The 15,825-nt window shown below is 37.4% G+C and overlaps 1 protein-coding gene across 1 annotated transcript; it reads left to right on the top strand.

The window, feature by feature from the left end:
- The first annotated feature begins 6,357 nt into the window (after nt 1-6,357).
- On the top strand, nt 6,358-15,423 carry LOC100424792 (ATP-dependent zinc metalloprotease YME1L1-like). The gene is made up of 5 exons (XM_077947961.1): nt 6,358-6,410; nt 7,629-7,691; nt 8,562-8,674; nt 9,713-9,868; nt 15,368-15,423. Exons 1-5 carry the CDS (start codon nt 6,358-6,360, stop codon nt 15,421-15,423), a joined length of 441 nt encoding a protein of 146 aa, XP_077804087.1.
- Nucleotides 15,424-15,825: the final 402 nt, after the last annotated feature.

The following is a 15,825-nucleotide window of genomic DNA, read 5'->3' as shown; positions in this document are numbered from 1 at the left end:
TGAATATATAGGCATACTTGTATATATAGCCTTAAATATTAATAAGGGCTTTTAATAACTTGATTCGTTACCTTGATCCCATTAACTATTTTCCTTGATAGATCTTACGTTCCTCAAGTGAGAATTCTCTTGCCGCAGAATTTGGGGAGATAATATAGTTTATTTGAATAGTAAATTATGTTTAATCTCTTCTCCTTTATCCCTACAACTTAAAATTGGCATTGTATCTATTATTTTGACCAAATGTATTTTAGTCTTCTTTTAGCACATGGATATTATCTTTCAAGTTGTCTTTTAATAAACCAGCCAAGTCTTTTTTTTTTTTTGACCATAAATCTCATTGAAGTTTAACAAATTCACACCAAGGTGCATAAATTTTCAAAAAGTGTCTGTGTTATAGGTATCCAGCTCAAGAAACAGAGCATTATCAGAAGCCCAGAACCTCCCTGATGCCTCCTTCTGGTTACCGTCTTCCCTACCTAGGGACACTTTCCTATCTAATACCACACATGAATTTTGCCTGTTTTTGGATTTTGATAAATGTAATCCATATAGAATATCTTCTTTTGTATGACGCTTTTTTTTAATTTTTATTTTTTGGATAGAGTCTTGCCCTGTCACCCAGGCTGGAGTGCAGTGGCGCAATCTTGGCTCATTGCAACCTCCACCTCTTGGGTTCAAGCGATTCTCCTGCCTCAGTCCCCCAGGTAGCTGGGATTACAGGTGCCTGCCACCAAGCCTGACTAATTTTTGTACCTTTAGTAGAGGCAGGGTTTCACCATGTTGGCAAGGCTGGTCTCAAACTTCTGACCTCATGATCTGCCTGCCTTGGCCTCCCAAAGTGCTGGGATTACAGATATGAGCCACCACACCTGACTGAGGCTTCTTTTATTCAACATGATGTTTGTGAGATCCATCAGTTATTTGAGCTGTGGTTTATTTATCCTTATTGCATAGTATTCCATTATACAAATACCACAACACTGTGCAATTATACTACTTTAGGTGGACATTCAGGTTATTTCTAGTTTTTGGCTCCAATAGAGCTGGTGTGAATATTCTTGTACACATCTCTTGGTGAACATATGTACACACTTCTGGACCTAGGAATGGGCAAAGCTTTCATATATATATATATATATGCGTGTGTGTGTGTGTGTGTGTGTGTATGTGTGTGTATATATATATACACACACATATACACACACACACACACACATATATATACACACACTCTGTGAAAAGAAAATGCTTTATTTTTAACCATTAACTTGATTAAAATGTTAGTAATTTTTTTTTTTTTTGAGATGGTGTCTCACTTTGTCACCCAGACTGGAGTGCAGTGGTGTGATCTTGGCTCACTGCAACCTCCACCGCCAGGGTTCAAGCAATTCTCTACCTTAGCATCCTGAGTAGCTGGGATTACAGGTGCCCACCACCAAGCCCAGCTAATTTTTTTTTCTTTTTTTTTTTTTTTTGGTATTTTTAGTAGAGACGGGGTTTCTCCATCTTGGCCAGGCTGATCTTGAACTCCTGACCTCGTGATCTACCCACCTCAGCCTCCCGAAGTGTTGGGATTACAGTCGTGAGCCACCACGCCCGACAACATTAGTAAATTTTTAATTAATGGTTTAATCAGAATAACTTTCAAAGACCATTCCAAGTCTAACAAAAAAAACCTAACTTTGCTCTTTAATAAGTATAATATTTCCTGGAAATACGTCTGGGACTTTTTCTTGAAATAATAAGTGAATCATGACAATAATTGTACATTTTTGGAATGCCCTTTGGCATAAAGATATGTTTCATGTTTAAGTCTGCTCCTCATTAGGTAGTTTATTTTTAACTATGCCCAACGTATTTGACTTTTGTTTTCTCACTGAGAAAACGAAAATTCAGAATGATTTTTTGGGGATAGTAAGGAGATTTTGCATAACTGGAAATAATGGTCAGGGGAAAATCCTTTGTGTGTTTTATAAGGGGCCATTTTTGTGTACTTCTTTCACTGAAATAAAGAAGGCCAGGTTAATTCCATATCCAAATTAAATTTATGATTTTCAAAAGAGAAGCCTTGATAATCTAACCAAATGTATCCATTATCTAAAGTTATTTGAAAAATTGTGTCACTTTAGGTGGAGGAAGCTAAACAAGAATTACAGGAAGTTGTTGAATTCTTGAAAAATTCACAAAAATTTACGGTTCTTGGAGGTAAACTTCTGAAAGGTAAGATATCTTTTCTTTCCCATGATTTGATGTTAAAAAAAACCCTGTAATATATCACTAATATAATTTTAACTGATTGAAGTTTAAGTCTTAATTGCTATTTTACAAAATGGATGATCATTCTGAACAAATTCCACAGCTTTTTTTTTGTAACTGCAAATTTTTATATAATTTCAGACTTTAAGTTACAACAATAGTACATAGATTGCTCCTCATATCCTTGACCTAGACTCACACATTTTTAATATTTAGTTCTTTTTTTTTTAGATTCGGGCTTGAGTACAGTGATGCAATCATGGCTCACTGTAGCCATGACCTCCTGAATTCAGGTGACCCTCCCAAGTAGCTGGGACCACAGGCACACACCACCATGCCGGTTAATTTTTGTATTTTTTGTAAAGATGAGATTACTCCATATTGCCCAGGCTCCTCTTGAACTCCTGGGCTCAAGCGATCCACCCACTTTGGCCTCCCGAAATACTAGGACTGCAGGCATGAGCCAGTGCGCTCAACCTAGCTCCCTTATAAAAATCATTCACTTTGTCTCTTTACACATATATAAATATAAAAATTATTTGTCAGTAAATAAATTTTTAACTATTTGAGAGTAAATTGTAAACATAGTCACCCCTAAGTGTATTCTTTTACATAACTCCAGAGTAATACGAAAATTAGGACATTAGCTGGGTGTGGTGGCTCACACCTATAATTCCAGCATTTTGGGAGGTGGAGGCAGATGGATTGCTTGAGGTCAGGAGTTCAAGACCAGTCTGGTCTTGAACCAGGGGCCATTGGAGTTCTAACCAGCCTGACCAATATGGTGAAAACCCGTCTCTACTAAAAATACAAAAAAAAAAAAAAAAAATAGCCGGGCTTGGTTGCAGGTGCCTGTAATCCCAGCTACTCGGGAGGCTGAGGCGAGAGAATTGCTTGAACCTAGGAAGTGGAGGTTGCAGTGAGCCAAGACTGAGCCACTGTACTCCAGCCTGGGGGACAGATTGAGACTCCATCTCAAAAAACAACAACACAAAAAAGACATTTAACATATCTACAAAACCATTATGAAATTTACAGTCTATATCCGTTGTAGTGTTACCCTGATCCTTACCCTCTTCCCCAGTTGAAGACCCAATCCAGGATCACATATAACATTTAGATTTTTATTGTTTGTTTGTTTTAATGAAACAATTCCTTAGCCTTTTTGTGAGGGAGTGGGGAGAAGAGGATTAATCATGCTTTTTATAATTGAAAGAGTACTTGCCTAATTATTTATAGAATGTTTTCAGTTTGGCTTTGTCTGATGTTTTCTCATGGTTAACATGGTTTTTAATGACTTCATAGTATCCTTCTAATTTATGGTTGTATCACAATTTAACCATTTATATTCAATTTTTATTTGGTTTCCAGTCTTTTGCCATTAAAAATAGTACTGTGGTGATCATCTTAATTCAAGGCTTTGCCTTCATGTTTAATTATTCCTTAGACTACATTTCTAGAAATGGAGTTGCTGAGTTAAAGGATGACACTCCTTTTTAATGCTTGTTTTTATACAGCCACCTATCTCTAGTGAGAATACAGCAGTGTATGAAATTATCTGCAAGGAACCTTTGCTAATTTAGGGCACATTTATTAAAGCAGTGCTATCACATCACGGAGTGAATGTTTAAAACCACAGAAGTATTAATAGTTACACTCCTCCCCGCCTTTTTTTTTTTTTTTTTTTTTTTTTTTTTGAGACGGAGTTTGGTTCTTGTTTCCCAGGCTGGAGTACAATGATGCGATCTCGGCTCACTGCAACCTCCCCCTCCCGGATTCAAGTGAGTCTCCTGCCTCAAGCCTCCCGAGTAGCTGGGATTACAGGCATGCTCCACCATGCCCGGGTATTTTTTTTTTTTTTTTCAGTAGAAAGAAACGGGGTTTCTCCATATTGGTCAGGCTGGTCTTGAACTCTCGACCTCAGGTGATCCACTAGCCTCGACTTCCCAAATTGCTGGGATTATAGGCGTGAGCCACGTGACCGACCTACTCTCCTCCTCTTTTTTTTCTTTTCTTTCTTTCCTTTTTTTTTTTTTTTTTTTGACAGAGTCTCGCACTGTCGCCCAGGCTGGAGTGCAGTGGCACGATCTCCGCTCACTGCAAGCTCCCCCTGCCGAATTCACGCCATTCTCCCGCCTCAGCCTCCTAAGTAGCTGGGAGTACAGGTGCCCGCCACCAACCCTGGCTAATTTTTTGTGGTTTTAGTAGAGACGGGATTTCACCATGTTAGCCAGTCCCCCGACCTCGTGATCCACCCGCCTCGACCCCGCTAAGTGCTGGGATTACAGGCCTGAGCCACTGCACCCGGCCTCACTCTTCCTCTTTCTAATCACAAGGAGTATTTTAAATTTGTAGAAAATTTGAGTAGTATAAATTTGTAGAAAAATCTTCAGATACCAAGATGTAATCCACAGAAATTAATATGATTTAAACCAGTTAAGTATCACTGAAACATGACAATACTAGAATAGTCATAAAGCTATCTTTGAGCTTGAGCTTTCTTTACTGTAATTTTTTAATGTTAAAATGCAGCAAACATGTATGTAAAGAAGTTTTGTTGCTTTTTAAATGTAATATGTATATTTACAAAAACATACAAATCAGGCAATTCTGTTTTTCTAACATGTGAAAATTATTATGATATTATGAAAATTTTCAAACATATGGAAAACCTTGAAAGAACAGTACAATTAACGTCCATATCCTACCAACTTAGACTAAACAATTGTTAACATTTTGTCATATTTGCTTTCTGTATATGTGTGTGTTTCCCCCTCCAAACATTTGAGAGAAAACTATAGACATCAACTACTTGACATCTAAAGACTTCATTATACATCACCTAAGAATAAGGACAGTGTCCTAAATAAACATAATAATCTTATCCCACCAAAGAAAATTAACACTATTTCCTTAATATCATATTGTCAATTCAAGATTCATGAATTGCATTTGATTGTTTAGTCTTTTAATCTATTTCTACTTGAATTTTTATCTTACTTATTTATTGATAAAAGGGTTTGTATTTTTTTGCCTCAAGGTTCTCCCTGTCATGTCTGTTGTTGGTATGTAAACAATACTTACATGATACAGGAAAATTAATTTTGGACAAGATTCTGAAGTGAACCTATAGCAGACACAAGTATGGTTTACTGTGTTTCAAAATCTTGCTTATTGTTATGACCTTAACCTGAAAATTATATAAATGAATAACTATTTGTTTTATAGGTTCATATCGGGGGATTTTTTAAAAATACTTTGAATCATTCTTGTTTTGTTTTCTTTTAGGAATTCTTTTAGTTGGACTCCCAGGGACTAGAAAGTCACTTCCTGAGCAGGAGAAGCTGATGTTCCTTTTTATTATGCTTCTAGATCCAAATTTGATGAGATGTTTGTGGTGTGGGAGTCAGCAGTATCAGAAATCTTTTTAGTACATTTTGATGTATCTTTCATACAATACTAAATTTTGTTAATTTTAAGGGAAGTGTGTATCTTCCCCTTTCTTTGATAATTACTTTTCTTTTTCCTTTTTTTAATTTCTATTTTTTGGGGCCTCTAGCTTTGCATGCTAATTAGTTTTGATAGCTAAAATAGCAACTGTGGGATCTTGATTTGGATAGCTTAATATATGAATTATTGAAAGAGCTAGTGGAAGTGCAAAATGAGGTTGGAGGCTACCAAAAATCTCTTAGGTTTTTTTTTTTTTTCATTTTATTCATCAATTTTATAGTATGGAATTAGGGAGTAATAAGCTTCAAACCTAATTGTATATGATATTTGTATATCTAGGAAGAATGAATGCCTAATTGCTTTTATTTTAAATCATTTTCTTTGGTATAGTTTTTTTTTTTTCCTCCCGAAGCTACTATTCTTAAATCAGTAAAAATTGACCTCCTTTTGTGTATTTTCTTACAATGAATATTTTTGTTGGCTTTTGACAGTTTTATAGAATTTTAATATTTATCTTGTTCAAAACTGTTAACTTCTTTCAGCTTATTTGAATCTTTTTTGTTGTCTTAGGGGAAGAAATGCGAATGTTCCTTGTGTTACATTTATTGAGGAATTAGATTCTGTTGGTGGGAAGAGAATTGAATCTCAATGCATCCATATTTAAGGCAGACCATAAATCAACTTCTTGCTGAAATGGATGGGTAATTGAGTCTCCTTTTGTCTTAGAATATGGTGATGCCTCCCAGCATTTGATATATGTAGAAGTGGTCTTATGCAAATTATTTCCATAAGGCATTTCATATCTAGAGATATGAAAAATGTGATGTATATAGGAAACAGAGTAGTCCCTCAAGCAAGAAATCAAGACAAGCTTTTTCTCTCATTATTGTATTGTTTTCACTACTAATTGGATATTTGAATATCAACTCATTTAATTTGTGGTATTTATATTCTTTTTCATTTGTTGTTGTACTTAAGATAGAAAAACAGTGATTCAAGCTGAGACTAGTAGTCTATTTGAAGAAATACACTTGTTTCTACACAGTTTATGACTAGCTTTTAATGTTGTGGCAGGTTTAAAGCTTACCTCAATGTTTATAATGTAAAAAGCAAGAGTTGATGTTGTTTTGAACGAAGTGTCTTAAAAGTCAATATAAGACATTTTGAAACTACATAGGAAGCCCAGGAGCGAATAATTTGAATTGGTATGCTTGAAAGTAATTTTTTCAAAAATTAACCAGGCACCTAAACTTTTTTATATTAGGTTATCTTTTCCTACATAGACCAGATGATTGTGAAGATATGTAGCCACAGATGACTGGTGGTGTTAGTCTCTTTTCTTAGCAGGCGGATCATGAGGTCAGGAGATTGAGACCATCCTGGCTAACATAGTGAAACCCCGTCTCTACTAAAAATACAAAAAAAAAAAAAAAATTAGCTGGGCGTGGTGGCAGACGCCTGTAGTCCCAGGTACTCAGGAGGCTGAGGCACAAGAATGGCATTGAACCCAGGAGGTGGAGCTTGCAGTGAGCAGAGATCGCGCCACTACACTCCAGCCTGGGTGACAAGAGAGAGACTCCATCTCAAAAAAGAAAAAGAAAGAAAGAAAATAGTCAGTGGCTTGTACCTAGAAATTGGGGAGAAAATTTTTTAAAATAAATAAAAAATAAAAATAAATTAGTCAGGTATGGTGGCATGTGCCTGTTGTTCCAGCTACTTGAGAAGTTGAGGCAGAAGGATCACTTCTTCCCAGAAATTTGAGGCTACAGTGAGCTATGAAGGTACTCGTGCACTCCAACTTAGGCCACAAAGGGAGTCCTAGTCTCAAAAAAAAAAAAAAAAAATGTTTTGTGTAGAGCATTTCTACATGTGTGCTGTGCTTCAATGTTAGTGAAAATATTACATATTTTCCTATGTAGTTGTCAACCCAATGAAGGACTTATCATAATAGGAGCCACAAACTTCCCAGAGGCATTAGATAAGTAAGTATTAAAAGAAGATTTTTGTGAAGTGCTGTTTACATGCTACAAAATTATGCTAAAAGAAGTCCATTGCAAAACATCATATTATATGATTCCATTTATAGGCAATGTCCAGAATAAGAAAATCCACAGAGACAAATTAGATTAGCTGTTACCAGAGGTTAGGGAGAGTGGCGAATGGCTGCCACTTGATATGGGATTTCTTTGTGGGGATGGGAATATTCTAAAATTAGATTGTGCTGATGGTTGTACAATTCTGAATATATTAAAAACCACTGAAGTATCCACTTTAAATTCTGTTATGTGAATTACATCTCAATAAAACTGTTAAAATATTTCTTTGTTATATGTCACAAAAGTTTTATGTAGACAGCATTTTTAAAATAAATTCACTGTAGCATTATAACTAGGTTTAAAGTTACTATGAAAAAAATTTATTGTACAAGTTATTCATATTTTTATTTGATCACTAGTTTGTCACTGCCTAAGACTCTAGTCTAACATTCTGTACTTAGTCTAACATTCCGTACAAGTCTAACCACACACTTAGATGTGTGCTTCTCATAACAATTTTTTGTGGAATTATTTGTTCCTGAACTGAGCTGCTTTCATGCCTTTGTTTCTGAGGGGTAGGCTATCTAGGTACACACATGTATCTAAATGAGCCTTGTTCTGCCTTCTGGTTATTGACACTGTTACTTGAGCCTTGTTTCAAAAGGAATTATCTGAATATTTACGTACAAAACTCCATCTGTTCTCTGGCTGCCCTTGGCTTCCCACTCATGTCATTAGGGTGTCAGTCCTGTTGAATCTGAGCTTTAGCATCATCAGTTTATTAATTTATATTTTCCTTTTACATTATTCCTGTAGTACCTTAATACTTCCTGGTCGTTTTGACATGCAGGTTACAGTTCCAAGGACAGATGTAAAAGGTCGAACAGAAATTTTGAAATGGTATCTCAATAAAATAAAGTTCGATCAATATAAGTCTAATTATATCGAAACAAACATTATCATTTCTATAAAGTGGTGATACACAACTCACCCTGTGTGTGCTCCTTTCAGGGTAAATGTATTAATATTAAAAGACCAGTTCATTTTTATCGTCTGTTTTTTTACCATTAGTATGTTCATTTAAAAGTCCATTCCTTAGTTATTGTGTATCCAGGAGATTCTATTATTTTGAACCCTGATTCTAAAGAAAGGTTTTTTTAGAGTATTCAGACAGATAATATTTGAGGAAATATATATGTATATACATATTTTCTAAAATGAATGTAAAATGCAAAATAACAGAAAAAGCTTCAGAAACAGTAGCTCATGATATAGTCAGTATGGGGCCAAAAGAGAAGAATGCAAATTATAAAACAAAACATATGAAGATGTATTACCCATTTTAGTAATAAATGAAATTATTAAAGCTGCAGTAGTTTCAGAGATAGCTGGATCAATTCATTGAACTATATATGTTTCCTATAATTAGGGCACCTTTTATGTCCAAAGTAAGTATTTCCAGATGAAATTCAGAGAAAAAATGTCTAAACTATGGCTCAGAATAGCTATAGCTAGCTATTTTCTTTTTTTCCCTCAGAAGGTGAGTTTTTTGTTTTTGTTTTTTTGCGTTTGTGTTTTGTTTTGTTTTGTTTCTGTTTTGTTTTGTTTTGAGACAATGTTTCGTTCTTTTTGCCCAGGCTAGAGTGCAACCGTGCGATCTCGGCTCACTGCAACCTCTGCCTCCGGGGTTCAAGTGATTCTCCTGCCTCAGCCTCCCAAGTAGCTGGCATTACAGGTGCACACCACCACGGTAAGCTAATTTTTGTATTTTTAGTAGAGACGGGGTTTCACCATGTTGGCCAGGCTGGTCCAAACTCCTAACCTCAGGTGATCCACCCGCCTCAGCGTCCCAAAGTGCTGGGATTACAGGCATGAACCACTGCACCCAGCCAGAATGTGAGTTCTTTGTGAAGAGCTTCTTTTTACCTGTTTTGGACTTTTAGTGTTGTGTTCTCTTTTTACATTAGCCATTGATCCAGAAATTATAGCTCGAGGTACTACTGGCTTTTCTGGAGCAGAGTTGGAGAATCTTGTGAACCAGGCTGCATTAAACGTAGCTGTTGATGGAAAAGAAAAGGTTACCATGAAGGAGCTGGAGTTTTCCAAAGACAAAATAATAATGGGTGGGTTTCACTCCACCTCCTGGGTTCACGCCATTCTCCTGCCTCAGCCTCCCCAGCAGCTGGGACTACAGGCACACACCGCCATGCCCGGCTAATTTTATATTTTTTTGTATTTTTAGTAGAGACGGGGTTTCACCGTGTTATCCAGGATGGTATTGATCTCCTGACCTCGTGATCCACCTGCCTCGGCCTCCCAAAGTGCTGGGATTACAGGCATGAGCCGCAGCGCCCAGCCTCCTTTGTTTTTTCAAAAAATTTTCTCAGAAATATTTTTTGGTTTTAATTGTACAGGTCTTTCACATAGCTTTTCAGATGTACCCATAAGCATTTTATATTTTAATGCTATGATAAATAGTATTATTTCAAAAATGTCAATTTCTTAATTTTTATTCCTAATGTAGAGAAACACACTTGATTTTGTATCTTGATCTTCTATCTTGCAACTTTGCAAAACTCATTTATTAGTTTAAGTCGCTTTTTAATGAATTTTATTGAGCATTCTGGATTTATTGAGTTGAGTATTGAAAAGCTGCTGAAGCTTAGAAGACAGTATCTATGAATAAAAAGAGTTTTACTTCTTTCTTTCCAATCTGGATGTCTTTCAGTTCCCTTCCTTTTTCCTTTCCTTTCTCCTTTAAACATTTGTATTTATTTTTAATTTCTATAGGTTTTTGGGGGAACAGGTGGTATTTGGTTACACGAGTGATTTCTTTAGCAGTGATTTGTGAGATTTTGGTGCCCCCATCACCCAAGCAGTATACACACAACCCGATTTGTAGTCTCCTATCTCTCACCCCCTTCCCACTCTTTCCCCAAAGTCTCCAAAGTTCACTGTGTCATTTTTTTGTGTGTTGTTTTTTGAGACGGAGTCTCGCTCTGTCACCTAGGTTGGAGTGCAGTGGCGTGATCTCAGCTCACTGAGACCTCCGTCTCCTGGGTTCAAACAATTCTCCTGCCTCAGCCTCCCAAGTAGTTGGGACTACAGGCGTGTGCCACCACGCCCAGCTAATTTTTTGTATTTTTAGTAGAGACAGGGTTTCACCATGTTAGTCAGGATGGTCTCGATATCCTGACTTCGTGATGCACCCGTCTCGGCCTCCCAAAGTGCCGGGATTACCACTTTGTCATTCTTATGCCTTTGCATCCTCATAGCTTAGCTCCCAATTATGAGTGAAAACTTAGGATGTTTGGTTTTCCATTCCTGAGTTACCTCACTTAGAATAATAGTCTCCAATCCTATCTAGGTTGCTGTGAGTGCCATTAATTCATTCCTTTTTGTGGCTGAGTAGTAGTCCATAGCGTGTGTGTGTCTGTGTGTGTGTGTGTGTGTGACACATTTTTGCAACTGCAAACTGTGCTGCTATAAACAGGTATGTGCAAATCTCTTTTCATGTAATGACTTCTTTTCCTCTGGGTAGATAGTAATGGGATTGCTGGATCAAACGATGGTTTTACTTTTAGTTCTTTAGGGAATCTCCACACTGTTTTCCATAGTGGTTGTACTAGTTTACATTCCCACTAGCAGTGTAGAAGTGTTCCCTTTTCATCATATCCATGCCAACATCTATTAGTTTTTTATTGTGTGCATTCTTGAAGGAGTAAAGTGGTATCTCATTGTGGTTTTGATTTGCATTTCCCTGATCATTAGTGACGCTGTGCATTTTTCATATCTTTGTTGGACACTTGTCCATCTTTTCAGAATTGTCTATTCATGTCCTTAGCCCACTTTTTGATGGGATCTTTTTTTTCTTCTTTCTTTCTCTCTCTCTCTTTCTTTCTTTCTTTTTTTGATGGAGTCTTGCTCCGTCACCAGGCTGGAGTGCAGTGGCACGATCTTGTCTCACTGCAACATCTGCTTTCCGGATTCAAGCAATTCTTCTGCCTCAGCCTCCTGAGTAGCTGGGATTACAGGCGTGCCCCACCATGCCCAGCTTTCAGAAATGATTACAGTGGCTAGAACCTCCAGTACAATGTTGAATAGAAGAGGGAAGAACTGAAATTCCTGTCTCATTCTTGATCTGAGGGAAAACCATTCAGACTTTCCTCATTACATAGGATGTTAGCTGCAAATAACTTATTTTATTTTATTTTATTTTATTTTGAGGCAGGTTCTCACTCTGTCATCCAGGTCAGAATGCAGTGGCACAATCTTGGTTTACTGCAACCTCTTCCTCCTAGGCTCAAGGAATCTTCTCACCTCAGCCTCCTGAGTTGCTGGGACTATAGGTGTGTGCCACCACATCCAGATAATTTTTGTGATTTTTTGTAGAGACAGGGTTTCACCATGTTGCCTAGGCTATTCTAGTACTCCTGAGCTCAAGCAATCCACCTGCCTCGGTCTCACAAAGTCCTGCTGCAGATATCTTAAAGATGTCCTTTAACATGTTGAGGAAAATCTCTTGTATCCTTACTTTGCTGATATTTTTTTAAAAAATGGGTAGTGGATGTTGAATTTTGTCAAATTTTCTGCATCTACTAGATAATCATATGGTTTTTCTTTTTAGTTTGTTAAGATGGTGATATCATTAATTGGCTTGCAAAGGTTAAATTTATTAAAATTAATCTTAAAATGCAGTTCTTTCATGAATTTTTTAGGTTAACTGCAAATCTTGTGCTCTCTTTAAAATTGTCTAAACTTTGTCAATTATTTTTTAAAATTCTGGCAAAACATATATAACCTAAAATGTACCATTTTAACCACTTTAAAATGTACAACTTAGTGACATTAAGTACACTTACAATGCTGTGCAAGCATCACTTCTATTTACTTCTGGAATTTTTTCATCATCCCAAACAGAGACTGTCTGTACCAATTAAATAATAAATCCCCATCATCCATCCCCTAGCTTCTGGTAACCTCTATTTTGCTTTCTGTCTCTATGAATTTGCCTATCGCAGGTACCTCATATAAGTGGAATCACCTGATATTTGTCCTTTTGTGTCTGGCTCATTTCACCTAACATAATTTTTTAAGAGTTATCTATATGGTAGCATGAATCAGTAATTTTTTTAATTTTTAGTTTTTATTTTTTTCAGACAGGCCTCACTCCATTGCCCAGCCTGGGGTGCAGTGGCTTGATTTTGGCTCATTGTAACCTTTATCTCCTGGGCTCAAGTGATCTTCCCACCTCAGCTTCCTGAGTAGTTTGGATCATAGGTATGCGCCACCATGACCCAGCTAAATTTTTTGTAGTTTTTGAAGAGCTGGGGTTTCGCCATGTTGCCTGAGGTGGTCTTGAACTCTTGGGCTCAAGCAATCCTCTCACCTCAGCCTCCCAAAGTGCTGAGATTAAAGACGTGAGCCATCATGCCCAGCCAGTAACTTTATTTTTTTCTTATTGCTAAGTAATATTCTATTGTAGAGGTTTATCACATTTTATTTATCAGTTGATGGACATTGGGTTGTTTACAAGTTTTGACTATTATGAGTGATGTTGCTATGAACTCCATTGTGGACATATGTTCCTCTTGGGTGAATATCCAGGAGTACAATTTTTGAGTCATAGGGCAACTGGTTTTAATCTTTTGAGGAACTATAAGACTGTTTTTCAAAGCAGCTATCCAATTTTACATTCCCACCAGCAGTGTATGAGTGTATGAGTGTTCCAATTTCTCCACATCCTTGCCTATACTTTTTTGTGTGTGTCTTTTTGATTATAGGCATTATAGAGGTGTGAAGTGTTCTTATTGTGGTTTTGATTTGCATTTCCCTAATGACTAATGATGTTGAACATCTTTTCAGATGGTTAATGGCATTTGTCTGTCTTCTTTGTTTTGTTTGTTTGTTTGTTTGTTTTGAAATGGAGTTTCGCTCTTGTTGCCCAGGCTGGAGTGCAATGGCGCGACTTTGACTCACCACAACCTCCACCTCCCGGGTTCAAGCGATTCTCCTGCCTCAGCTTCCCAAGTAGCTGGGATTACCAGCATGCGCCACCATGCCAAGCTAATTTTGTAGTTTTAGTTCAGATGGGGTTTCTCTATGTTGGTCAGGCTGATCTTGAACTCCCAACCTCAGGTGATCTGCCCACCTTGGCCTCCCAAAGTGCTGGGATTACAGGCATGAGCTACTGCGGCCGGCCACTGTCTGTCTTCTTTGGTAAAATACCTAATCAGATTCATTGACCATGTTTTAATTGATGGTCTTTCTGTTGTTGAGTTGTAAGACTTCTTTATATATTCTGGTGAAAAGTATTTTTAGTACTCTTTTATCATAAACTTTATTATAAATCTTAATGTTCTTTATTGTTTTGTTTCTGTGCTTGTCCTTTTTTTAGTTTTAATTTTTTATATTTTTTGAGACAAAGTCTTGATCTGTCACCCAGGCTGGAGTGCAGTGGTGCAATCTCAGCTCACTGCAACCTCTGTCTCCAGGTTCAAGTGATTCTCATGCCTCAGCCTCCGGAGTAGCTGGGACTACAGGTGCGCACCACCACACCAAGGTAATTTTATGTATTTTTAATAGACTCAGGGTATCACCAGGGTGCCCAGGTTGGTCTCTAACACCTGAGCTCAGGCAATCCACCTGCCTTGGTCTCCCAGAGTGCTAGGATTACAGGTGTGAGCCACCAAGTCCAGCCTGTTTCTGTGTTTTACACTTCTATCTCATCAACCTCTTTGCCTTTTCTCAGGAATTTAGCAATGGCAGCATATATTTCTTTATTTTAATCTTGGTTTTATAAATTGCTTCCTTGCCTAAAAGAAAAAAAAATTATTTTTATTACCCAACAATTTCTTAGCCCACTCATACCTACTACTTCCCTGTAATCCACATTATCTCCTAAAGAAGGGATTGGAAGGATTACTTTATCTGGCTTAGGGAACTTTCTTTATGTTGGTGAGGAATTGCTTTCATGAAATTTTACTCAGTTGGGGAAACCAGGGAAAAGCAGGCATGCTGCTGCTTCACTCAGGAACACTGGCCATATTGAAAGGATTAGTAGACCCTCAGCAAATTATCTAGGATACTAATAGCTGCCATCTCATTAATTGTCAGGGTTTCTTATAAATCAAAGGGGAAAATAGAACTTACATAACAAAATATTCTGCTATAAAGGTGGCAAATATTTGACTAAAACTGGTATGTTTGTTCCACGTAACAAAACTAGAACCGAGTTTCTGCCTTTCTCATTCCCCTTACGTTTTTATTTTTATTCGTGTATTTATTTTTTGAGGCAGGGTCTCACTCTGTCATCCAGGCTGGTATGCAGTGGTGTGATCTTGGCTCGCTGCAAACTCCATGTCCTGGGTTCAGGTGATCCTCCCACCTTAGCCTACTGAGTAGCGGGGATCACAGGTGTGTACCACCATGCCCAGCTAATTTTTTGTAGAGACAGGGGTCTTCCTATATTGACCAGGCTGGTCTTGAACTCCTGAGCTCAAGTGATCTGTCCACCTTGGCCTCTAAAAGTGCTAGGATGACAGGCGTGGGTCAGCATGCCTGGCCACATTTTCATTTTTTATTTGACAAATGTCTTTTTCCCCTTTATGTCATGCTTCCAGGTGTCACTCTGGAAGTGTCACTCTGGAAGTGTCAATTTGAAATGACCACACACTGAATTGTGAAGGTTATTGAGGACATCCATCTCATGAATGAGAAAGCTCAGGAAGTCTGAGCAGATGGCTCTGGAAGCAAGAAGGAGGAAAGATAAACTTCTCTTCCTTCCATGCTGAGATTCTGCCCATTATTTCAATGTACACTACAAAAACCACAGATGAACATCAGTTGTTTAACTACAAGAAGAAAAATATTCAAGGTAAAGTAATTGTGAGGGGAACTGTTTTCCAAAAGCCAATTATTCTATGGGCAAAGTTCAGCATATACTAGATGAATAACAGGTGTAAGGTTAGATCTCATGGTTTTGATTTGCATTTTCCTGAGGATTAGTGACATTGAACTTTTTTTATGTACTCATTGGCTGTGTTTATTTTATTTTGTTGAGAAGTATTTATTAGGTTCA

Source organism: Macaca mulatta, chromosome 9 (genome assembly GCF_049350105.2).
Source record: "Macaca mulatta isolate MMU2019108-1 chromosome 9, T2T-MMU8v2.0, whole genome shotgun sequence".
NCBI classification, from domain to species: domain Eukaryota; kingdom Metazoa; phylum Chordata; class Mammalia; order Primates; family Cercopithecidae; genus Macaca; species Macaca mulatta.
Note: the sequence above shows the minus strand (reverse complement) of the source record. Positions and strands in the feature narration are given on the sequence as shown.

Excerpts from the sequence above, each read along its gene's own strand:
- LOC100424792 (XM_077947961.1), top strand. The coding sequence starts at position 6,358 with ATGCATCCATATTTAAGGCAGACCATAAATCAACTTCTTGCTGAAATG. Across the intron at positions 6,411-7,628 it reads CTTCTTGCTGAAATGGATGG|TTGTCAACCCAATGAAGGAC; the intron begins GTAATTGAGTCT and ends TTTCCTATGTAG. Across the intron at positions 9,869-15,367 it reads CAAAGACAAAATAATAATGG|GTGTCACTCTGGAAGTGTCA; the intron begins GTGGGTTTCACT and ends TCATGCTTCCAG.